The sequence below is a fragment of the Cryptomeria japonica genome, unplaced genomic scaffold, assembly GCF_030272615.1.
Source record: "Cryptomeria japonica unplaced genomic scaffold, Sugi_1.0 HiC_scaffold_79, whole genome shotgun sequence".
In the NCBI taxonomy this organism is placed as follows: domain Eukaryota; kingdom Viridiplantae; phylum Streptophyta; class Pinopsida; order Cupressales; family Cupressaceae; genus Cryptomeria; species Cryptomeria japonica.
In genome coordinates this window covers 214818-236298 of record NW_026728901.1, presented here as the reverse complement: position 1 = coordinate 236298, position 21481 = coordinate 214818, and the positions used below count along the sequence as shown (strand labels likewise).

Here is a 21481-nt window from a genome sequence, read left to right as displayed (position 1 = left end):
AGCTCTGAATATAAAACACATACATATCTATGGAGATTTGCAATTGATTATAAGACACGTAACAGGAATGTATCAAGCAAAACAAGACAAATTATCACAATATAAAGATCTTGCTATCTCTTTATTACAAAAATTCGATTCTTATACCATGGAACCCGTTCCTCGAAAAGATAATCGACATGCGGATGTAATGGCATGTGTGGCTTCTCTTGTATCTTTAGAGGACCTTGTGGTTGATCTTAAATTCATTATTCACAACCTTATTTCTCCAGCTATTGTAGACGATTCTAGCTTGGTAACATGTTGTGACTTTGTAGATTCAGATGAATGGTTCTCGCATATCGTAAGATATTTGACCGATGGTACCTTTCCTAATTCCGCTAATAGGAACACTAGGGCTAGAATCCGCAAGCTGTCTGCTAGATATATCATTCTTTCTAATGTTCTTTACCGAAGGGGTTATGATGGTATTCTCCTTCGCTGTCTTAACAAATCAGAAATCCCCATTGCTCTTGAAGAGGCACATTCAAGTGCCTGTGGGGGGCATTTTGGGGGCAAATCCTTGGTTCATAGATTGCTTCGTATGGGATACTATTGGCAAACTATGCAGAAGGATTCCTTTTCATTTGTTAAGAAATGTCATCAATGTCAACAACACAATAATTTGATTCATGCTCCTGCCCAAGAACTTCGTTCTCAAGTAGCTTCTTGGCCTTTCTCCGCATGGGGTTTGGATCTTATCGGAAAAATCTCTCCTCGTTCATCTCAAGGACACACCTTCATTATAACCGCAACAGATTACTTTACAAAGTGGGTAGAAGCTATTCCCCTTCACTCTACTACTGCCGAAGTGATTTGTCAATTTCTCCTAGAAAACATCATTTCTTGATTTGGGATACCTTCCACTATTATCTCAGATAATGGGACATCATTTAAGAACAAGGACGTGAAGAAATTCCTCGAGAAGTATTATATCAAACATCGATTTTCTACACCATACTATCCTCAGTCAAATGGTCAAGCCGAATCATCCAATAAAATAATTGAACAAATTCTTCGCAAAACCGTGAATAAGCATGGTAAGGATTGGAGTAACCAGCTAATCTATGCTCTTTGGGCCTACCGAACGAGTGTACGAATTGCTACGGGAACTACTCCTTATAATCTTGTTTATGGTGCTGACGCTATTATGCCTTTAGAATTAGAGATTCCATCACTTAGGGTTTCTCTCAAAGGTATAGTAGATGATGACTCTTATAGAGAACAACGACTTCAACAGCTTGAGATGCTTGATGAACAGCGTATAAATGCTCTTGAGCATATTCAAGCATATCACAAAACTCTACAACGAAGCTATAATGATAAGGTCATTCAACGTTCCTTCTCAGTAGGTGACTTAGTCCTTTATGAGAATCAGCACAATGTGAATGCCTTACCTGCAGAAAAGGGAAAATTTAGTCCTAATTGGCTTGGACCATATATCGTTATTGAGGATTATGGATCAGGTGCTTACAAAATAGCGGATGTAGACGGTATGCCTCTTAAAGAACCTATCAATGCTATGCACTTGCGTAGATATTATGCTTAATTCTTCGTTCTTCATCTATCTTCTTTTCAATTCTTCAACATTGGATAATATGTTAGTATCTCCTAATTAGAGCAAAATAGAATTAAATGTTATGTTGTTTAATCTATATTGCTTCATTCCTGACAAGCGCGTCTCTTTACTTTATAGTTTGTCTTGAATTCATTTATGTAAATTGTAAAAGATTTACATTTCCATTATGCTAGCATATTATACAGTGTCGTTATGTGTTAAGTAGAATCGTATCATGTTGTGTTTAAGTTCAAAATTAAATCACATTAGTTATATGATTCTTAGACTTAATGCATATTTCTTCCTTATCATCAATTTAGTACTTGATTAAATATTTTAATTAAGTCACACATGTATCAATTTAATTATGGAGCATTGAGAAATCAATCACATGGAAATTAAATTCTGAACATACATGTACATTTACCAAATGTATTAGATTTAATCAAAGCAAAATATACATTGTTTTAAGCATTAAAGATAACACATTTGAGGCAAAAGAGAAGCATGTATATATACATATATGTGTGGATCGTATACAAATATAGGTCACTGTATATCCAAAATGTGACCTCTCTTTTACATCATAAAATCATCTCCTATCCCTAGGACTAGTGGCTGGAGAGTGTCGACTGGACGCTCCCTCCTGATCTGGCTATTAAGGTGGACCCATGGGTGTGTAGCGCGATACAGACCGTGAGTGACTCCGAGAGGAACTCCTACGATCACTATCCATAAGGATCGCGCGATAGGTGGTGGCCTCGGCCTGAGCTGCTGCTAGATCTTGTCGCGCCTACTGAAGGTCCTCTGATAGGACTCTCTCTCTCTCCCTCCATATGTCTACCTGTACTCGGAATGGGGAAAACAAGTCCTCATGACGACCCGCGTTCCCCTGAGGCCTATAGGCAATCTGTGAGGAACTGGGGATCTGTGCTATCATGGAAATGTCTGTCATTGCCTGCTGAATCAGGGAACACCATTCCTGCACATTAGCTGTGGCAGTCGAACAGATTTTTGTTAGTACCATTCTATATCATCAAAACATCAATCAATCAATATAAACCTACTATACCTGGATCTCCCTCACGCCAGTAGGGATCATGATATGGTAGCATCTGTGCCTGGGAACCGCTAGGCTCCCCTCGCTCGAATAATTTGTGCACGACGGGTGTAGGCTGGACGATACTAGGAATAGGTCTCCGTATCGCCTCATGTTCCCCCTGTTGGGGAATAAGAGGTGGATCCAGAGCTATGGTATCATCTCCTGAATGGTGGGGAGCTGCATCCGACTCCTCCTCATCATCTCTATCCTCCTCCTCATTGTCCTCCTCATCATCCTCATCCTCGTCCTCATCCGCATCATCACCTGCATCCTCCTCGTCCTCCTCTCTATCTGTATCCTCCTCCTCCTCCTCCTCGGCACTGGGCTGATCGCCTGCAGGTGGATCAGGATCTCCCACCTCCTCATGACCCTCTCCCTCCTCTGGCTCCTCTGACCTGGATCCCTAGTCCTCGTCTCGGTCTCCATGTCTCCATGGGCCTGGATAGCCTGTCGGATGATCTGGTGGAAAGATAGGACTTGGATATGATCTCATAAACCATGAGACGTACCTGCGCTGTGCTCCAGGCTCTGCAGAATAATCAGTGACTACATCCTGATCTGATCCCTCTAAGTCTGTAGTCTCGATGTCATCTATCGTCGGTCTCGCTACTGCTCTAGGTCTGGGAAGGACCCGTGAGTATCGAGTATAGATGGGCACATCGGCTGGAACACACTGCTCTAGCCCAAACTGCCTCCGTACTCGGTCGAAGTAGAATGGGACTATGATGTGTGAATATCGTCCCCGCAGTAGGCGGTTCCTCTGTAGGCATGCTAACTGTCTCTCCATCCCATCCCATCTATGCATCCGTAGGTACGGTCTCCACACTGTCACCTCGGCTGTCAGTCTGTCAAAAACCACTCTCCAATATAACAAATCTCCAAATCTCCACTCGCTGGTAAGTGGATAAGCAAACACCCTAGGTCACTTGCTCGCTGTACTCAGCAGAAAGCCGACGGGCCTGGTGCATGTGAAGTGCTCTAAAATCCACACCTGCAGAAGTGTGCATGTCATTAAACTGAAACCCTATCCGAATACGTACTCCTCAAGGTCGTGATAGAGATGTGCAAGCATACTCCGACCCCAAGCATACACTCTCCTATGTCTCTCCATCGCTCTGATACACCATGTGAGACCCCCATGCATGTGCGTCCCTCACCCATTAGGGCAGACGGCTAGTGCTATGATGGCGATCATAAGGTGTCTCAGAAGGGGTACCTCCCCTGTAGGATGTAAGAGCCAGCTGACCATGATGCGACCTCTCGTCTCGCTTGGCATGACTCTCCCTATGCAATACACCTGCTCTCTCTGATGATCCTCCACTGACCGATCGGTCGCGTATGTAACAATCACTCCTCTAGTAGGAAGACGAAGTATACGGTACACATCCTCGAGTGTGACCATCAACTCTCCTACTGGAAGGTGAAAAGTGCATGTGTCAGGATCCCATCACTCCATCAATGCCATCAGCATCGCAGGATGGAACCGAATGGCTAGCATGAGGATCACATACCACAATCCCACAATCGATAGTGTGTCTCTCTCTGCCTGAGTCAGCCGCGGAATCTGATCTCGCAAACTGTGAAGAATATGTCCCGCTGTATGCTCTCTCATGTACGGGAGACCCTGCAACACAAAAACATAATCGTAATCAGTACTCGATCATCAAAATCATTAATGCAAACTATCGAACATCGTATGCCAGCCTTGAAACCCCTCGCCAAGCCCTGATTGGGGACCATGGCGCCCTGTCAGGGACCATGGCGCCCTGAGGGGACCATGGCACCCTGAAGGGACCATGGCACCCCTGAGGGGACCATGGCGCCCTGAGGGGACCAGGGCGCCCCACAGGGACCATGGCGCCCTGGGTGGGCCCCGGTCAGCCTTCAAGGCCCGCATACGATCATAAAAGAGTCAAAATGCAAAAAAATTAAAAGTCAAACATTCAGTCAACTCACCTTGTCCAGTGGCTCGTCGTCGATCATGGCCTGGCGCAGGATCTTGATCCTCGTGGGACGCTCCGGTCATCGTGAAGGCATGATGATGGCTATGTGGGCTCCGCTGCACTGAATAGTATTCTGAAATCAACAAAGTGACAAATGTAAGTGTCACTTTCAAAGTATATACTCTCATTTGTTTATCTTCACTTTTGAAACCCTAATTTTCCTCTATCATTCATTTTATCATAACTTGGGTTTGGGAGATGCGATTTTCGAGCCGTTTGTTGCGTTGGAATCGTATTTTCCTTCCCCTACTCTCGGGATGTTCCAAAAAGTGCTCTAATGAAGCCTATTTAGTGAACACCCCTCATCAATACTCTCTTACACAATTTGTCACAAGTAAACATGCTACCCTATTTCACCTCCCTAATAAGCAAGCCGAAATAGGGGGGGCATATAGCTACTCACAGATTTCATCACTTTCCCTAGTAAGCATTAGGTGATTTTGTGATCTAACGTGTGTTTTGTAGGGTGCGGTTCCTAACTGTGTACTGCAGATATCGTTGGGGGCTTCTTCCGACAACTTATGGATATATCCTTTTTCAAATGATGTTTACTTTTCTATACTTTAGCTTGCATATGCATGTAGTACTCATATGACTGCTAAAGTGGGGGCTAAATGTAGCGTCATAAATTGTACGCACTTGCTAGGGTGGTACAATTTCACACCTAGTTTAGCACCCGCCTTAGTGCATTTTGCATTTTGCATTGCATTTCTCCTTTAGCACTTAATTAATCAAATTAATTAGGTCTAAGGTCCTATTTCATCGTCCTTTGCATCATAAAGTTGGGCCCTTTCGCTAAAGCGTGCCCTTTGCATTTTATTCCTCCAATACATCACTCAATCAAAAACCCTAATTAAGTCCTATTTCGAACTTGGGGGCTTGATTTTGGGGTCAAAACATCTCGAAATCACCTGTAACTTCGGGATTCTCTCTAAAATTATCATATCCGACGGCCCTGAAAATTTGGTGAAAAGTTGTCGGGACCGTGGCGCCTGGAGTGCACATGGTCCCGGACATTTTTCCCGAAATTTTGGGAGCACGATCCAATCATAAAATAAAGCTTAACCCCAAGAAATTGGTGGGATATTCAATCTCTAGGTCAGCCAAAAGACGAATTTACGACCTAGGGTTTCCTACATAAGAGCTCTCTTTCTTCATTTGAAGGGATCTAATTTTTGGTTTTGAGGAACCTCATATGCAGCGAAAGAGCAGATCTTTGAAGACTTCAACAACATTCAACATCCTTCTATCAAGCATCTATCAAATTCATTCATCCACTTAGGGCTTGGAAGACATTGAAGAACAATAGGAGATTACCGACTGAAGATTGGCTTGTACTCCTCCCTTGAGGGTTGGGTATGATTTCATGTTGTTTTCATGTCTTTACATAAGCTTCAATACATCATTTATTCATGCTTTAGATCACATTGCATCTTGATTTAGAGCATTTACGTTATCATTTACAAGCAATTAGGGTTTACTTTCTAGGTTGCTCTAGTTTGCTTTCTTGCATTTTAGGACCTTGCACACACACTAGGTCTGCACACACAATACATTTTACAAAACAACTCGGCTATTCGTGGAGGTGGAAATCACTGAAGCGGGGGTTTGACTAAGGCAAAACCCTATATAGCCGCCCATACACCCTGTTTCAGATATCATTGCAGGTTTCGGGATTCGGACGACGCCGCGGGATACAGATCCGGAGAGAGAAGGTCGAGACAGCACTCTGTATCAAATTGCAGAGCAGAAGACTGGCACAGGGGCGCTGGGCGCCCTGGTCCCTGGGACAGAGGCGCTGGGTGCCCTGGTCCTCCGGACAGACAGCTTTCAGATAGCTTTCTGACAGTGTTTTAGAGTGTAGAACGACAGTTTCCGGTGCAGTTTTCAGGATAGTGGCGCCTGCGCTCCCGTCCCGAACATTTTCAGTCCGATTTTGACTCTAGGTACATATCTGCATTCTTATTTCATCTGTGTATTTACAGCTGTTCATTGTTTAATCTCAATTCTGCAATCTTGTTATTAGTTCATACTTGCATTTTGGGATTAGGGTTTGAACTTGCATTACTTGATCTTACAATTTCAACAAGGGAATAGAAATCCTAATAGATATCCCATGGCTCTCTCTTTCACAAAAAGAAGTAGCCAATTGTGCGATATCTCTAGGCTCTTTCGTATTCCGTAATGTGTGTCAAAAGGTAGGATTAGGGCATGTTAACCTAGTCTCACTTTTTCCCCTACACACAAACAAAATAAAAGTGTGGAGCACAATGTTGAACAATGAAGGGAACCTATGAGGAGAAACCCTAGAGTTTCTTCTTATGTAAGAGTTAGGGGAATACTAGGGTGGGCTTATTAAGGGTGATAAGGTTTTTTTTGAGTTTGTTGTTTGGGGATTCTTGCCTATTGGGGATGTTACTTTGTTTGTTGTTGATGGTATTTAGGTGGATGAGGAGGCTCTCTAGAGTGAATCAGACGATGAGCTACTATTAGATATACTCAATTAAGCTAAGTATCAAAATACCCACTTTGTCAAGTGTTAAAATTTCCGCTATGTCCTTGCACCTACTTTTTTCATGTTCTTTCCCCCTCTTATGATTTTGTTTTTACCTCTTCATGGGTTAGATTTGGTTGAGGAGTCTTGTGTTGAGGTAGTCATTGGGGGCTAGAAGGGCTCTACTTTACAGACTTTTTTTTGAGGTTGTGGACGACGACATTGATCCTCCTTAGATGCCTATTTATTAATGCAAGTTAGATGTTGGGTCCTCTTCTCATTTAACTAAAGTTATTTATATTGTAAAGCAATTTTTGGTGTTGTTCCCTATTGTTGGGTACATAAGGGTTTTTTTTCCTCTACCTAGTATTGGTTTGGGTTTCACCAAATTATTTCCTTCACCTATGCAAACCCTCAATTCTTAGAGTGTCTTCTCCTTCCAATACCACTGAATGTAATTTCTAAAGGATCTCTTCTTTGGATTATTTTCACTCTACTCTTTATTAGATCCTTGGGCTTGCAAAACTTCTTCTAGGTTGCAGTCTTCACTCATTGGGAGGTTTCTTGGTCACAAGCCAAACATTGACTCTATCTATAGGAGCCCATTTAATAGATGGAATGGTTCAGACAAAATGTGTAATCTTTGTTGAACATATTTCTCATATTCTCCTTCAAATTATATGAGGGATTCTCTTGCGTTCTTTAGGGTGGTCCTTGGTTTTCTGGTAAGAATTCTCTTCACCTTCAAAGATGGTCTATTGATTTTAATGCTAGTAAATTTAATTTGACCATTATATGAGTTAAATTTTCATAACTCCCATTGGAATTCTAGAATTAACGTATCATCCAACGAGTTGGTGATGCAATTGGCCAGTTCATTTATATTAATGATATCACAAAATCTAGAAGTTGTTTTCTTTTTACTATAATTTGTTTGTGTTGACATTGATTCAAAGTTACTCAACAAAGTTACATTGATCTATATATTGGTTTTTGGGATTACGGACTCTTTTTTCAAACCCCTCATAAGTTCCACTTCCATAGTGATGGGATTTCCTCTTGGTTTTGTCAAGAAGATTTTGATTCTATGCTCTTTTGAGAGCATCAAGAATAAGGGTTTTCCTCTACCTCATATAAAAGAGGATTAATACAATTCTTATCCTTGACATAATTATGGATGAAAGTAGTATTTTGACTACCCTCCTAAAGCCAAGTGATGCAATATTTTTGTTTCCAAAAAATATCTTCACAAAGCTCCCATTCATGAAGTCATTTCAATAAAGAAGACTCCTTTCGAAGGTGATCCATGGTCATACCATAATCTGTAATAAGAGAAGTAACATTATTCAACTGAGATTGAATCTGGCTTCGTCTATATAAATATATTCCAAAATCTAGAACTGTGCCACCTTCTGAGTTGGAATTTTATAAATTGGAGTAACTTGGAGAATTAGTAATTGGAATTACCACATGGAGGTTTTTCCAAATTCCACCATTATGACATGTGTTCATAGAGAGCATGATCTTGTAGCCACATTAATTGAAATTTAAAAAAACACATGATTCTTCATAGGAAAAAGAGAAGAATCGAATCCAAATTTTCAAAAGTTGTGAGACACTTATCACTAATGTAATAAGAAGAAAAAAAAATGATCTCATCTTTTAGAAATTTATTCCAAAGAATGACAATTACTCGAGTAAAAGAGGCATCAATAGGATTAACATCCACAAGATTGAGAAATGAAATATTGTTTTTAAAAAGGATAAAAGATTGATCTAGTCAACTAAGACCTCTAATAATGTCTTCAAGAGAAAGAATAGAATTAAAGTCTTCATCCAAAATCCATAGAAGAGAAACAAATAAAGTGTGCAAAAGATATAAATTAGACCATAACTTAAGCTTATTGTAAAAATATGTTGGTGCATTAATGTCAGAAAGAAGAATAAGATCAATAGAAGAAAAATATTTGTCCACCAAGGATAGTGAGTGCTTGGAAGAAATGAAAAATATAGAAGTAAGTTGATGAGGTCACTCCTCCTTTTCCCCCTATCACCCCCACATACTAACATTAGCATCCCTTTGACAAAGTGTAAGAAAGACTTCATATATCATCCATGGAAATTTTAGTCCCCCGAAGGAACAAAATAACCATCTCATGATGTTGAACAAGATTGAAAAAAAATATTTGATAAGAGGTGCTACCCAAATCCTTGCATTCCATGAAAGGATAATCATTAGTGAGAGTCAGTGAAATGCAAGTCCAGAGGATGAACATCATCCAATTCTACTAAAGCTTCACCCAAAAACTTTACTTTATTTTGATAACTTTTCCTCCCAACCTTGCTATTCTTGTCCAAAGTATCTTTTTTGAGATTCTACTACTAAAGACCCAAAGGAAGAGGAATATTTTTCTTGAGATTCTCATTTGCATGAACCATCCTACAACCATTAGGTAAAGTATAAGTAGGGTAACTAAAGGGAACAACTGCAAAATAAGCAATAGATCAATTTGAAGGAATCCACCAAGTCATATTTGGAAGGAACAGACATTTTATGATTAGTAGCCCAATAATAGAATGCACACTAGAAGGAGTCAGGACTTCCTTAGATACATCAACAACAAAAGAAGAAGGACGCAAAGTAGAAATTTCTAAAATTTTGCCTAGCACATTTAAATTCATGTCATAAAACGTTTCTAAAACATCAAATATATTATTAAAATATCCTTTAGATAAACCTTTCTTCTTTCAAGCAACTTTTTTCACTTTATTCAAATCTCTTACAAGAATAAACTTAGTAGACTTCGTACGCATATTAGACACTAGTTTGTTGCCCTTTACCATAGACATATACTTGGAAGACATAGAATATAAGGGACAAACATCAGAGGCCCTCTTAAAACAATTCCATACGAGATTCTCATAAACTTGGGAAAGCTAACACCAATTTAAGGAAGAGCTTCACAATCCAAGTGTTGAAACCAATGCAAGCTGCTTAGTTCGATCTCAATAGACTTTTGCAAGGGGTTATTAAGATCAGTATCCCCATAGATACGAGGATAAGAAGGAACCTTATGGATTTTTTATTTTTTTCAAATTTCATAAAAGTGAGGCATTTATAATAAGAGGCTAGTTTTTATACTAAACATTATACAAAAATAATTGAAATTGAATTCAAATCATTATGTTTCTTTTTTAAAAATAGTAATATGAATTAAGTGAAATATTATGTTTTCATAATTGATATTTAAATTTTTGATATTAATTTATATCACTATTATTCTCATACTAAAAATAGATAATGATGTATGATCTAAAATGTTGATCTTCAAAACTATTCTGCATAATTTAATTCACAAAAATTAATTACAAAATATATTAGGTGGTCGATATTGTATTCTTGAATTCTTACATCTTAGATTTCAAAATGAGACACGTGTGTGCGTGCACACACACACACATGAGATATATGATATCATGTCGTTTATAATTATAGTGAACATCAAATAGAGATTGTAAGTAACATGAAGAGATAGGTATATTCTTAAGATAAGATAAAATAGATTTTATATAAATTAAGAGAAGGGTATATTTTAAGAAATAATCTCAAGAACTTTTTATAAACTCTAAACAATTTTATTATAAAGAGACATAGAATTTGAGATGTTCTTTTTATGGTTATTGGAAAATGAATTTCTAGAGTGGATGATATTATTTTTTTCTAAATGCCATTTTTTTAAGGATAAGTAATTGTTTCATTAGTGATTTAATTGGTTGGATCATTATATCATAATAACTTTTTTATCATAGAAAGGTCAGTCAAAAAATAAAAGATTTAAATTTTGAAATAGACAAGTTGAATTGAACTATCTATTGATAATTATTGATGGAAATTTAAATGATATATAATACCAAGTAATTAATAAATCTTTAAATAAAAATCTAACAATGTACTAAGAAAATAAAATAAGGTACTATAATTACATATTTACAATAAAAAAAAAAACATTTTTTATTTTTTACTTCATATACAAATTTACCCCTTACACATACATTTTACGTATTAAATTAAAAATAATAAAAATAAAACATGTACAATTAGGCACTAAAATAGTTAAAATCAAGGAATTTTCTATATTACGCCTCGCGATGTTTACATCATAGAAACACCAACGATTTCTGGCTCCCCTTATGCTTATTAAATTTTGTGTCCCTACACTAACAGAAAACTTACTCCATATACTAACAAAACAAACAGAAAACTTACTCCATATACTAACAAAACACTCTATACAATGCTATATACTTTTATCTATTCCCTCTTATACACCGATCGAGAGCTAAAATTACAACATCATACAAATGGAAGGCTCTCTTTCTCACCCTCTTATTGAAGATCGATATTCCAATCACAATAGAGAATCCCAAACAATAACTCAATCCAAGTCCGATTGCCCATCCTATCATTTCACCATCTGAGTTCTCTGCTTCACCACTTCTCTCAATACTTGTGCAGTTGCCATAGCCAGAAGAGTTGTTGCAGACGGTTACATTGGTAAATGGAATCCCACTTAGCTTAGGATTGCCCAAGTAGGACGACTCCCCAAACGTTAGAAACTGCCCCCCGTGGGGTAAGATAGATTTAAGAACTGCAAATAACTCAGCAACTGAAGTTCTAATGGAATGTTGCCATTCAGCCTGTTTAGCGAGAGGTCCAAAGACTCTAGCTGATCCATGCGTCCCAATGTTTTTGGGATTCGGCCACTGAGATCATTCCTTGAAAGGTTAAGGGCTATCAAGCCTTGAAGAGATCCCATTTCGGGAGGAATGCTCCCAGATAAGTTGTTGTTTGAAAGATCAATACATTTAAGAATGAAAAGAACTTTCACAAATTCAACATCCCAACCTTCCCAGGAAATTTTAATCTGATTTGTATATGTAGCACCAATTGAAGTGTATTCTTCGAGATAGTCTGGATTACTTTGCGATGCATTGACCATTGCGAGCAAATTTGTAAGGTTTCTTGGAATGGGTCCTGAAAGGTTGTTGCCAGAAAGATCCAGAATTTGAAGATTCGGAAGGCCAATTACCTGGCGTGGGGAAGGGTGCCTTCCAAATCATTATTTCCCAAATCCAATACTTGCAGAGATCAGCCTTCTGAAATGGATGAGGGAATAACTCCTCTCAAATGATTACCATTGAGCTTCAATGTATGAATCTTTGTAATGTTGCCCCACTCTGCTGGCATACCTTCCAGATGATTCTCTGCCAAATCTAGAACACTAAGAGAAGAACAATTCCTGGTTAAATGAGGAGGAATGACACTGCTCAGCGTATTTTTTGAAAGGTCAAGAACCTGCAAATATGGAGTGCAAATAGAATCTGGAATCGCTCCGCTGAGATTATTCCGCGACAAGGATAAGAACCTTGCATTTTCAAGATACGCACCGATGCGACTAGGAATAGAACCATTAAACTGATTCATCGACAGATCCAGCAGATAAGCTCCAGCGAGAGGAAGAGGACGAGCACCTTTTAAGCTATTATTGTGCAAATCTAGATAGCCAAAATACTTGGGTAAGGTTACTCTAGATGGCAATGACCCTGTTAATTGATTACAACTAAGGTTCAAACTATAACGGCTGGGTAAGTTCCATATCCAAGATGGAATATTGTTTGGATACTGTTAGCAGATAGGTCCAGAATTTCCAAGTTATATTGGGTCACAAGGAAGGATGGAATTCTATCTAAATTGCAAGAACCTAGTCCCAAAGAGGAAAGCTTAAACTGCGGAATCCATGTTGAGTCAATGTTTACAGTTAAGTGATTGTAAGAAAGATACAGCCACCCTTAAACAGCACACACTAAGCGTTGACCGCTTAGTATGGCAGGTGTGGGCCCATTCCCTTTGCCACCATCCGTTGCCGTTTGTCCCGTTTCCGTTAGCATTCAAATTCTCAAATTTCTCCCGCCCAGTAAGTATAGTGAATTCAGTACGTGTTTGCTAATAGCCTCTGGGCAATTTTTATTTCCTAGCATTCTTTCAGCTTGTACCAAAATGGGAGCTATGTGGTGAGCTGGCACGGTTGCAAATGCTCTGACAAACGTATGCAAACTGTGGAAGCACGGACAAGCCGTTGAATTTTAAATAATATATTTATTATTGATGGTCTCTTACTTTTTATCTAAAATTAAAATATAATATATATATATATAATTTTTAAAATAAATAAATAAATATGATGTTCTAGAGAACATAATATATCTTGAGATGGTATCATTTTTTGAAATTTTTTAATTATTAAAGAAAATGTTAATTTTTGAAATATAATTTAATATTTTTATTTAAAATTTAAATAAAAACATTAAATGCATTAAAAATTTATGTCACTTTCATGTACTTCAAGTTTAAAAGTTAGACCAAAGGCTAGTGCTATTCATTTCTTTTATCATGATGTGTCACAGTACTTGGATTTCACCTAGTTGAATGTCCTTAATTTTAAATCAAGTTTTAGTTGATGTAACTCTAATTCCTTAAATGATAACAATTAAGGTATTATACATTTTTAACATACTAATTCATAAAACATAACAAATTCCCTTACTCATATAAAGGGCTTGTTGCAATTGAACACTTGATTAAACAAATAATTTTATTGGTCACATCACATGTCAAATTAAAGATAATAAATCCCTAAGGCATGCTAATTTATTTTAATTAGATTTACAGAGCCTAATCATCCTTAATTATGCACTATATTGAACCATTTAATAAACTAATTTAATGAAGCATAAATTCAAGGATGATAGAAACATAATGTGTGCAACTTTGATTTAATTGGGTTTATGATTGAGGGCATATTTATTATGAAAATATTCCTAGTAAGCTCTATAACCAATTATAGATTGTCTCTAAGTTGATAAAAAATGGCTCTATAAACTTATAAATAATAATAGTGACTGTAACGTGTTAATATGTAATGAGTTCTTAAAATATCCATTTAAATATACAAATAATTTAAATATTCCATAAGAAATAGTGAGAAACCACATGTGAGTGAATTGGAGCAACAAATTATGAACCAATTTTGAGGGTTTGGTAAATCATTAGCATAATCACCATGAATTTGATGAAAAATATAATTGAGAAATAAACTAGCAATGGTTAGGAAAAATTCCAAGAAAAGGTGCACAAAAAGGCAAGAAGAATCTTTCTAATTTGAACAACTCCATAGGAAGAAGTACACTTATACAAAAATAATACATGAATATCATGAGTGGCAAAAAGGAAAGAAAAGAATGTCATTTTTTTTTAATAATCAATCATATCTCAACAAATTTTTTTTTTAATAATGTCCATGAAAATAGTTCTTGAAACAGACTAATGAATCTTTCACCTTTCAAGAAAGGAAATCAACGTTAAGAGAAGCAAGTGAGGCTAGGGAAAATTAACAATAATTCTATTCCATCAATCAAGATCCTCATCTAATAATTTGTGCCTAGAGAATGATATTCATATTTCATTTGGTTTGCTCTTGACTAGAGAATGAAATTCATCTTTCATTTAGTTTGCTGAAATTATAAATTTTATTGGCTCCTATCTTGAAAAAGGAAAATGAAAAATTAAATTGAAAATCAAATAGGAGAATCCTATACACTGAAATTCCTCTCAAGAGGATTCTTTCTAGTAGAATTATCTAATAAAATGGAAAGGGATAATGACCTTAATGGAGGGCCAAGGATGTCAAATGGTGTAGGCCTCTTCTTGAAAAATTATCAATTGTTTTGACTTATTAGATCTTAAAATCCAATAAATTTCAATATATTTAGAATTTATAGTCTTCTTCAAGAATAGTGGTAATGCACAATCTTGGAGTAGATTGACATTTCACTTTAAAAAAATTGAAATCTTAGATGAATTAATTGTGTAGGGAGATTCAAGGATTTATGCACGGGTATGTATAAGGAGAGATTTGTCCAAATGCTAATCAAATGTATAATTTAATATAGCTAGATATAATTAGTTTATAGGAAGTTAGGTTAAACCAATCTTTTGTACATGCATTATAAATAAAAAATTCATTACAGAAAAAATAATAGATAGAATATCTCACAAATTTTTTAATGAAATGATACAGAAAAGAATTAGGCAAGCCTAAGGAATCAAAAATCAACACAACACAAATATTAAAGGAAATGATGAGATTATAAATATCCTAAATAAACTATTTGATTCATAAAGTAGTGCCTTCAAATCAATTAGCATTGAGATTGTTAAAAGTTGATTTCTTATTCTTCTTTGGATAATAAAGATGAAAATTTCTCTTTCTTCATATATATTGAAGAATGAAATTGTCCTCCTCTTTCTTTATTGGTAGAGAACAAGAGTTATCATAAGAGCCAAGGACTAAGGGGTATCCAAATTCACCCAAGGCACGATCTCGACCTCATCCTATTTCAAGATGTTGGAGCCATGCACTTAGCAAGACTTGATCCTTGATGGGTTCATTAAGAACCATTCGACTTCACCAACAATTCAAGGGCCCATTGACTATAGTTAATAATTTCAATCCTTTTCTTCATAAGAAACATCTATTTAATATAATCGAGTCAAAGTTGCACAGATAACATCCATTTTCTTCTTAAATTGATCAAATTGCTTCACTAATATATTGAAGATTTAAAAGTATAAGTAGTAGTGGCATGAGAAGCATGGGTGGAATATTTTTGTTTACTCGAGATGCATTTAAATTGTTGCTTTTGGAAGCCTTGTAATTTAATTAATTTGTGTTTTTGTTATCATCTCATTCTCCAAGATTTTTAATGGAGGATTTGTAAGAAAATTAAATTGAGGTTGTGGAAACCCCACAAGGAAAGGTTCAATTTAGTTTCAGAGCAAAATTTGAACTATAATGTTGCTTGATTGTTACAAAATAGTAATTTAGGTTACATATAATTGGGTTGAATGGTAAGAAACAGTCCTTATGATAAGAAAAAGAACTTGCATTGTTATTACAAATGAACAAAATTGTCTTTTAGACCTATTAGGTAGGTCATGATGGCAAAACATGGGAGAGTGTTTGTTTTGCTCAAGAAGAAATGGAGCAAGTGGGTATCCATGGTATCATTTAGAAATATGGATAATACAATGTTGTTTCGAGGGTATCTTTCAAAATTGCAAAGTATTGTAAAGCTATTAATAAGCTCAAAAACTATCTGCCCATGGCTTGTCCAATGCAATCTTTTATAGAACTTGGTGGATATAAATGAAATCTTTTGTTAGTATCCCATTCACGACATTCCATGAGAAGATATTTCTATTTCTCTGAGGCATTTTGTCAAACAGATCAGGTGCCTTTCCTATGCTTATAGATTTTGCATATCCTGCAATCATGGCCTTTTGTCAATCAGTTCATGTCCCTCATCTTTGCTTAAACATTTTGCACGGATATTTAAAAGGGCAGTCAAGATAGTTGCAACTAAAGGATCTGAATAAATTCTTGTGATGGATGTCCATCCCCTATTCCAAAGCTCCCATTTTCGCAGAGGCTGAGAGGAAGCTGGCAAAGGTTGCGATGTCTGGCTTTACACCTGCCCATCTCATTTGGTTGAAATCATCTTAATCCTTTTCAAGAAATAGATCTTCTCCATACCCTGCAATCACAGCATTTCGTGAGATCATATTTCTTCAAGGCATTCTGTAAAACCATTCACGTACCTTGTCTATGCTTCCACATTTTGATTGAATCTCTACCATAGCATTTCCAACTATGATATTTGATAATTATTGGGCTGTGTTGTGCTGGGCTGTAAAAATCCTTGACCATTTCATGACAGCAGTGATATAAATGGGAATCATTGGGCGGGAATAAAGTTTGAATTCAAACATTAACGGTGCTAAACAAGACTCGATGGAATGGATTTGGGAGAAGCTATGGGCCCACACCAGCCACCTCCTCTCCACGTGTAGCAATTGAATCTGTGCCAGGAAGTTTTCTTTAAGGGAGAGGGCATGCAATTGCAGGGGAAGTGAAATCGAGGAGAAGATTTCTTTCAGGGAGGAGGCATGCAATTGCAGGGGAAGTGAAGCAACATAATATTGTTATGTTTGCAAATGCAACTCTGCCACATGAAAGCATAGCTTCCATTGTTTTGGAAACTAAAATTCTTATTATCTTTACTATGAAAGAAAAGAGATGATCAGAAATCATGGGAGAAGAATGATGAATATATCGCTAACTGTGGTTAAGTGTTGTTGTGTGAAGAGTGTCGTGTATGCAAAGAGCCACATCAACACAGTAACATTTTTGTCATTTTCAATGGGTGGAAAAGTCATGTGAACGTAAGGCACAACAAATTCGAGGGTCGTGGAGTGATATTTCCAATTTGAATGTGATGGGTATCGTGTAAAACAAGAATATGGTGTGTCAATATGGAAAATTAACTATGTAAATTGTGACTATATGTTTTTTATTCTAATTATTTCCAACATTGACCGATAATTTTTTATTAAACTTAAATCTCGTGCATTTTATTTCCACAAATATTTGTATCAACCAAGAAAAGATTTCACATAAAATTGAGATCGCTGGAAAACATAGACCAGATCATACGACTCACACAAAAATAGAACATACTACAAAAATATAAGAATAATAAAGAAATCAGGGGCACAAACTAAATTTTCGGAGTTGAGATATTTTCAAGCAAAGCATTTTTTCTAAAATCTATGTTGAATATCAAGCAACATTTTTAATTGTGGTTTATTCATGTGATCTTTGAACACTAAGATATATTTGATAACAAGTTAAATTATATAAAATTTAATTATATATCTGAATAATTTTGTATAAAGTTTAACTGTTTATCATTATAAAAATTATATAGGTAATAGAGTTTTGATAAAAAATAATTTTATTTTATGATTAAAAAATTAAATATTATTAGATAGTAATCAAATTCAAGTTTCTAATATATTTTTAAAAACAAGTTTGTGAATTTCATATATTAAAAAAAAAATCGCACATAGAGTAGAAACATCATTTTTATCGAAACTCATCCAAGAATTGGCAACAAAATTATAAATTGCTTTTTTTTTAATTTTTTCTTTAATTTTCCTAAAGTTTATATTTATCCATATTGAAATAGAAAAGATTGTATTAGGCCTAATTTGATTAGGTTATCTTTTATGTGTTGATTAGTATATGTCCTACATAATTTTACATCGAATTTCAATGATTTTATCCTAATTTGATTCAATCTCCATGCATCTCAAAGGTATGAACATAATCAATAATCTCCACCATTAGTTAGCATGATTTTTTCATAGTCCATGAAGAATTGATATTATTACTTTTCATTTTAACAATGCATATTTATGAATCGACGGTTTGATTTTAAGTGAGTGTGATCCAAAATTTTCATTGAAAATAAAAACCACAATTAAAAACAAAAGTAATCATATCGAATCTCCACCATTCATCACTCTAGATTAGACCCACAAATGCATAATTCACGTAGGTCACTTGCGTGCATGCATATTTGAACCTAACAGTTCAAAATTGGATTGATAATTTCATCCCTTTTTTACCATTATTATTAAATTAAAGTCTAATTTATTCCACATTACAACCTAGGTTAGTGTTTGTAAGGACTAATTTCACTTCATTTAAATTATCATGAGATAATCAAAATAATATTTACATGAAAACATAATATAAAGATCATGTAACATCCTAGTAAGGGCATCATTAGCTTGCAACATCATTCTAGGTGTCCTACATACTTGCTTAATGTCTTTAATCCTCGTGCATCACCATTGTAGATAATTATTTTTATTTATTTGTTTAATCTAGATTTATAGAAATAACGTTTTTTCTTATAATAAAACTAGCTAATGATCTTAATATCCATAAAACGTTTTAAAAAAAATACAATTGATTTTTTTTCTCTCTTAAATGTTAAACATAATCTAACTTCTCATACATATTGCACAACTCATCATATCCAACCATATTTCATATACTTAATATAAAATATAAACTCAAGTTATTGAAAAATTATTGTTTGTATAAAAATGTGTTTACCAAATTTATTCAAGTGGTTTGTCAATCAAACTCTCAGATCAAATTTATGACCTCTAGAACTTGGGTCTCTTGAAATGGGAAATATAAAAATGTATTGGAATATAAATGAGTTGTAAAAGGGAGTTACATGTGTTGGTGTGTCTTTTAACACATCATAGGGAATCTTGAATAAAAAATAATTTGGACACCACTTTTAGCTAGTTTTAGCTCATGGCTTTGTAATACCATTTGATAGTTTCTTGTATTTTATATCCTATAAACTAGCTACTTGAGATGGAGGTTATGTGTAAGAGTCTTATAGATATTCAATTACCATTGGATGTCTAGTTAGTGATACTTCTATGAGAAACTTGTTATGCAACTATATAGTATTACTTTGTTTATTTTTAAATAATAAATTGGGTATCTTTAAAGTGTGCTATTTTTCTTTTGGAAGGATTTTCCCCATGTAAATCATTGATTTTGGTATAGATGTCATTTGTTATATCCTATAAATTAGGTGCATCAGATGGAGGTTATGTGTAAGAGTCTTATAGGTATTGAATTACCTTTGGATGTCTAGTTAGTGATACTTCTAAAACCCAATAAAAAATTAACCAAACAGTTGCTTAACACATTTTACCCTACACTATTCTAGCACATAAATTCATCAAATCATGAATGTTGATAACAATAATTTCAATATCATTGAGAAGAATCAAACAGTAAAATAATAGTATAAGATTGTAGCATCGTAAATTGTACACTCTTAATTGGGTGGTACAATTCCATGCTTAGGTTAGCACCCACCTTAGTGTGTTGCATTTTTCATTTTAAATCCCCTTTAAGCATTTAATTAATGAATTTAATTAAATCTAAAATCCTCTTTTATCACTTCACATATCATAAAAATGGGCCCTTAACTATAAGTGTGCTCCTTTTTATTTTTTATTTTTTTAATTAATTCATTCATCAAAGCCCTAACTATGTTCTATTTTGACCTTCAAGGCCTAATTTCACATATCTAAACATCTTGAATTGTCGCATCGAGTTGGGGATCACCTTATAATCATGATACCTTGCATCCCTAAAAATTTGGGAAAAAGTTGGTCAGACCGATGTGGTTCACATCGGTCCCTACTTTTTCTCCTCGAATTTTAGGATCATGTTTTGGAAATATTATAATGTTTATAACCGAATTGGTGTGAAATTATACGACTTTTAGGTCGACCTATTATCAAAAGTAAAGTTAGGGTTTCATACATATAACCTTTCCTTTCCTCATTTGAAGGATCCGACAACTCTAGCAATTGAAGGAGCCTCTTATGAAGTGAAACTATAAGTTTATATGAAGTATTCAATTAGAAAATTAAGCTTCTTATAAATTCTACATCAACCATTTTCATCATCAATTGAAGCTTTAAAGATATTGAAGAATAATAGGAGATATCTGACAGTTGATTGGCTTGTACCTCTCCCTTAGGGTTTGGTATGATTTCATGTTATTTTTATATGTTTGTATGAGTTTCACAATACTTATTTTCAGACCTATATTGTTGCTTTAGATCAAGTTTTGTATTTGTAATTTGAAGCATTCTCATTTACATCATGTTCATTTAGGGTTGTATGCTCATATCATAGGATAGAACTCTTATTCTTATATTTTAGTACATTTAAGATCTTATACACACATAAGGTTCTTGCACACACATTTTCAATACATTATTGACTATTGTGGAGGTAAAAATCACCAAAACAAGGGGTTTGACTAAGGTAAAACACTATATAGCCACCCAAACACCATTTTTCAAGTTGCGAGTGCAGGTAAAGGAATCTAATGGATGCACGATCTTTTGGAAAGATAGAACTCACAAGTGCAGTCTCAGATCCAAAAACAGGCCCCAAAACACTAGGACCATGGTGCCCAGCACCCTAGCCCGCAATATATTTCTGTAGTTTTTAGCAGTTCAACTTGCAAGGATCTTAATCTATAGTTTTTAGGATTCCAGCTCAGTGCAGTATTAGAGACCAAGGCACCTAGCACCCTGGTCCTGCTCAGTCACGCTCAAATTTTGGTCACAGGTGCACATATAAGTTTAATTTCTTGTTCTATACTTTGTATCTCAGTGTTAGATCTAGATTTTTATGTATTTCAATTTACATCTGCACTTTTAGTCATCTCCCTAGCTTAATTTATCATATAATTACATTTTACACATC

The 21481-nt window shown here is 35.5% G+C and overlaps 1 protein-coding gene across 1 annotated transcript in view; it reads right to left on the bottom strand.

Moving 5' to 3' along the window:
• Positions 1-13145, bottom strand: part of LOC131864173 (receptor-like protein 45) — a 32957-nt gene extending 19812 nt beyond the window's left edge. Inside the window, exons 1-4 of the mRNA XM_059215191.1 lie at positions 13073-13145; positions 12447-12800; positions 11887-12231; positions 11580-11845 (exon numbers count right to left, since the gene is read on the bottom strand). Coding sequence (XP_059071174.1) covers positions 11580-11845; positions 11887-12231; positions 12447-12800; positions 13073-13145 — 1038 coding nt within the window. The remainder of the gene's footprint in view (positions 1-11579; positions 11846-11886; positions 12232-12446; positions 12801-13072) is intronic.
• Positions 13146-21481: the final 8336 nt, after the last annotated feature.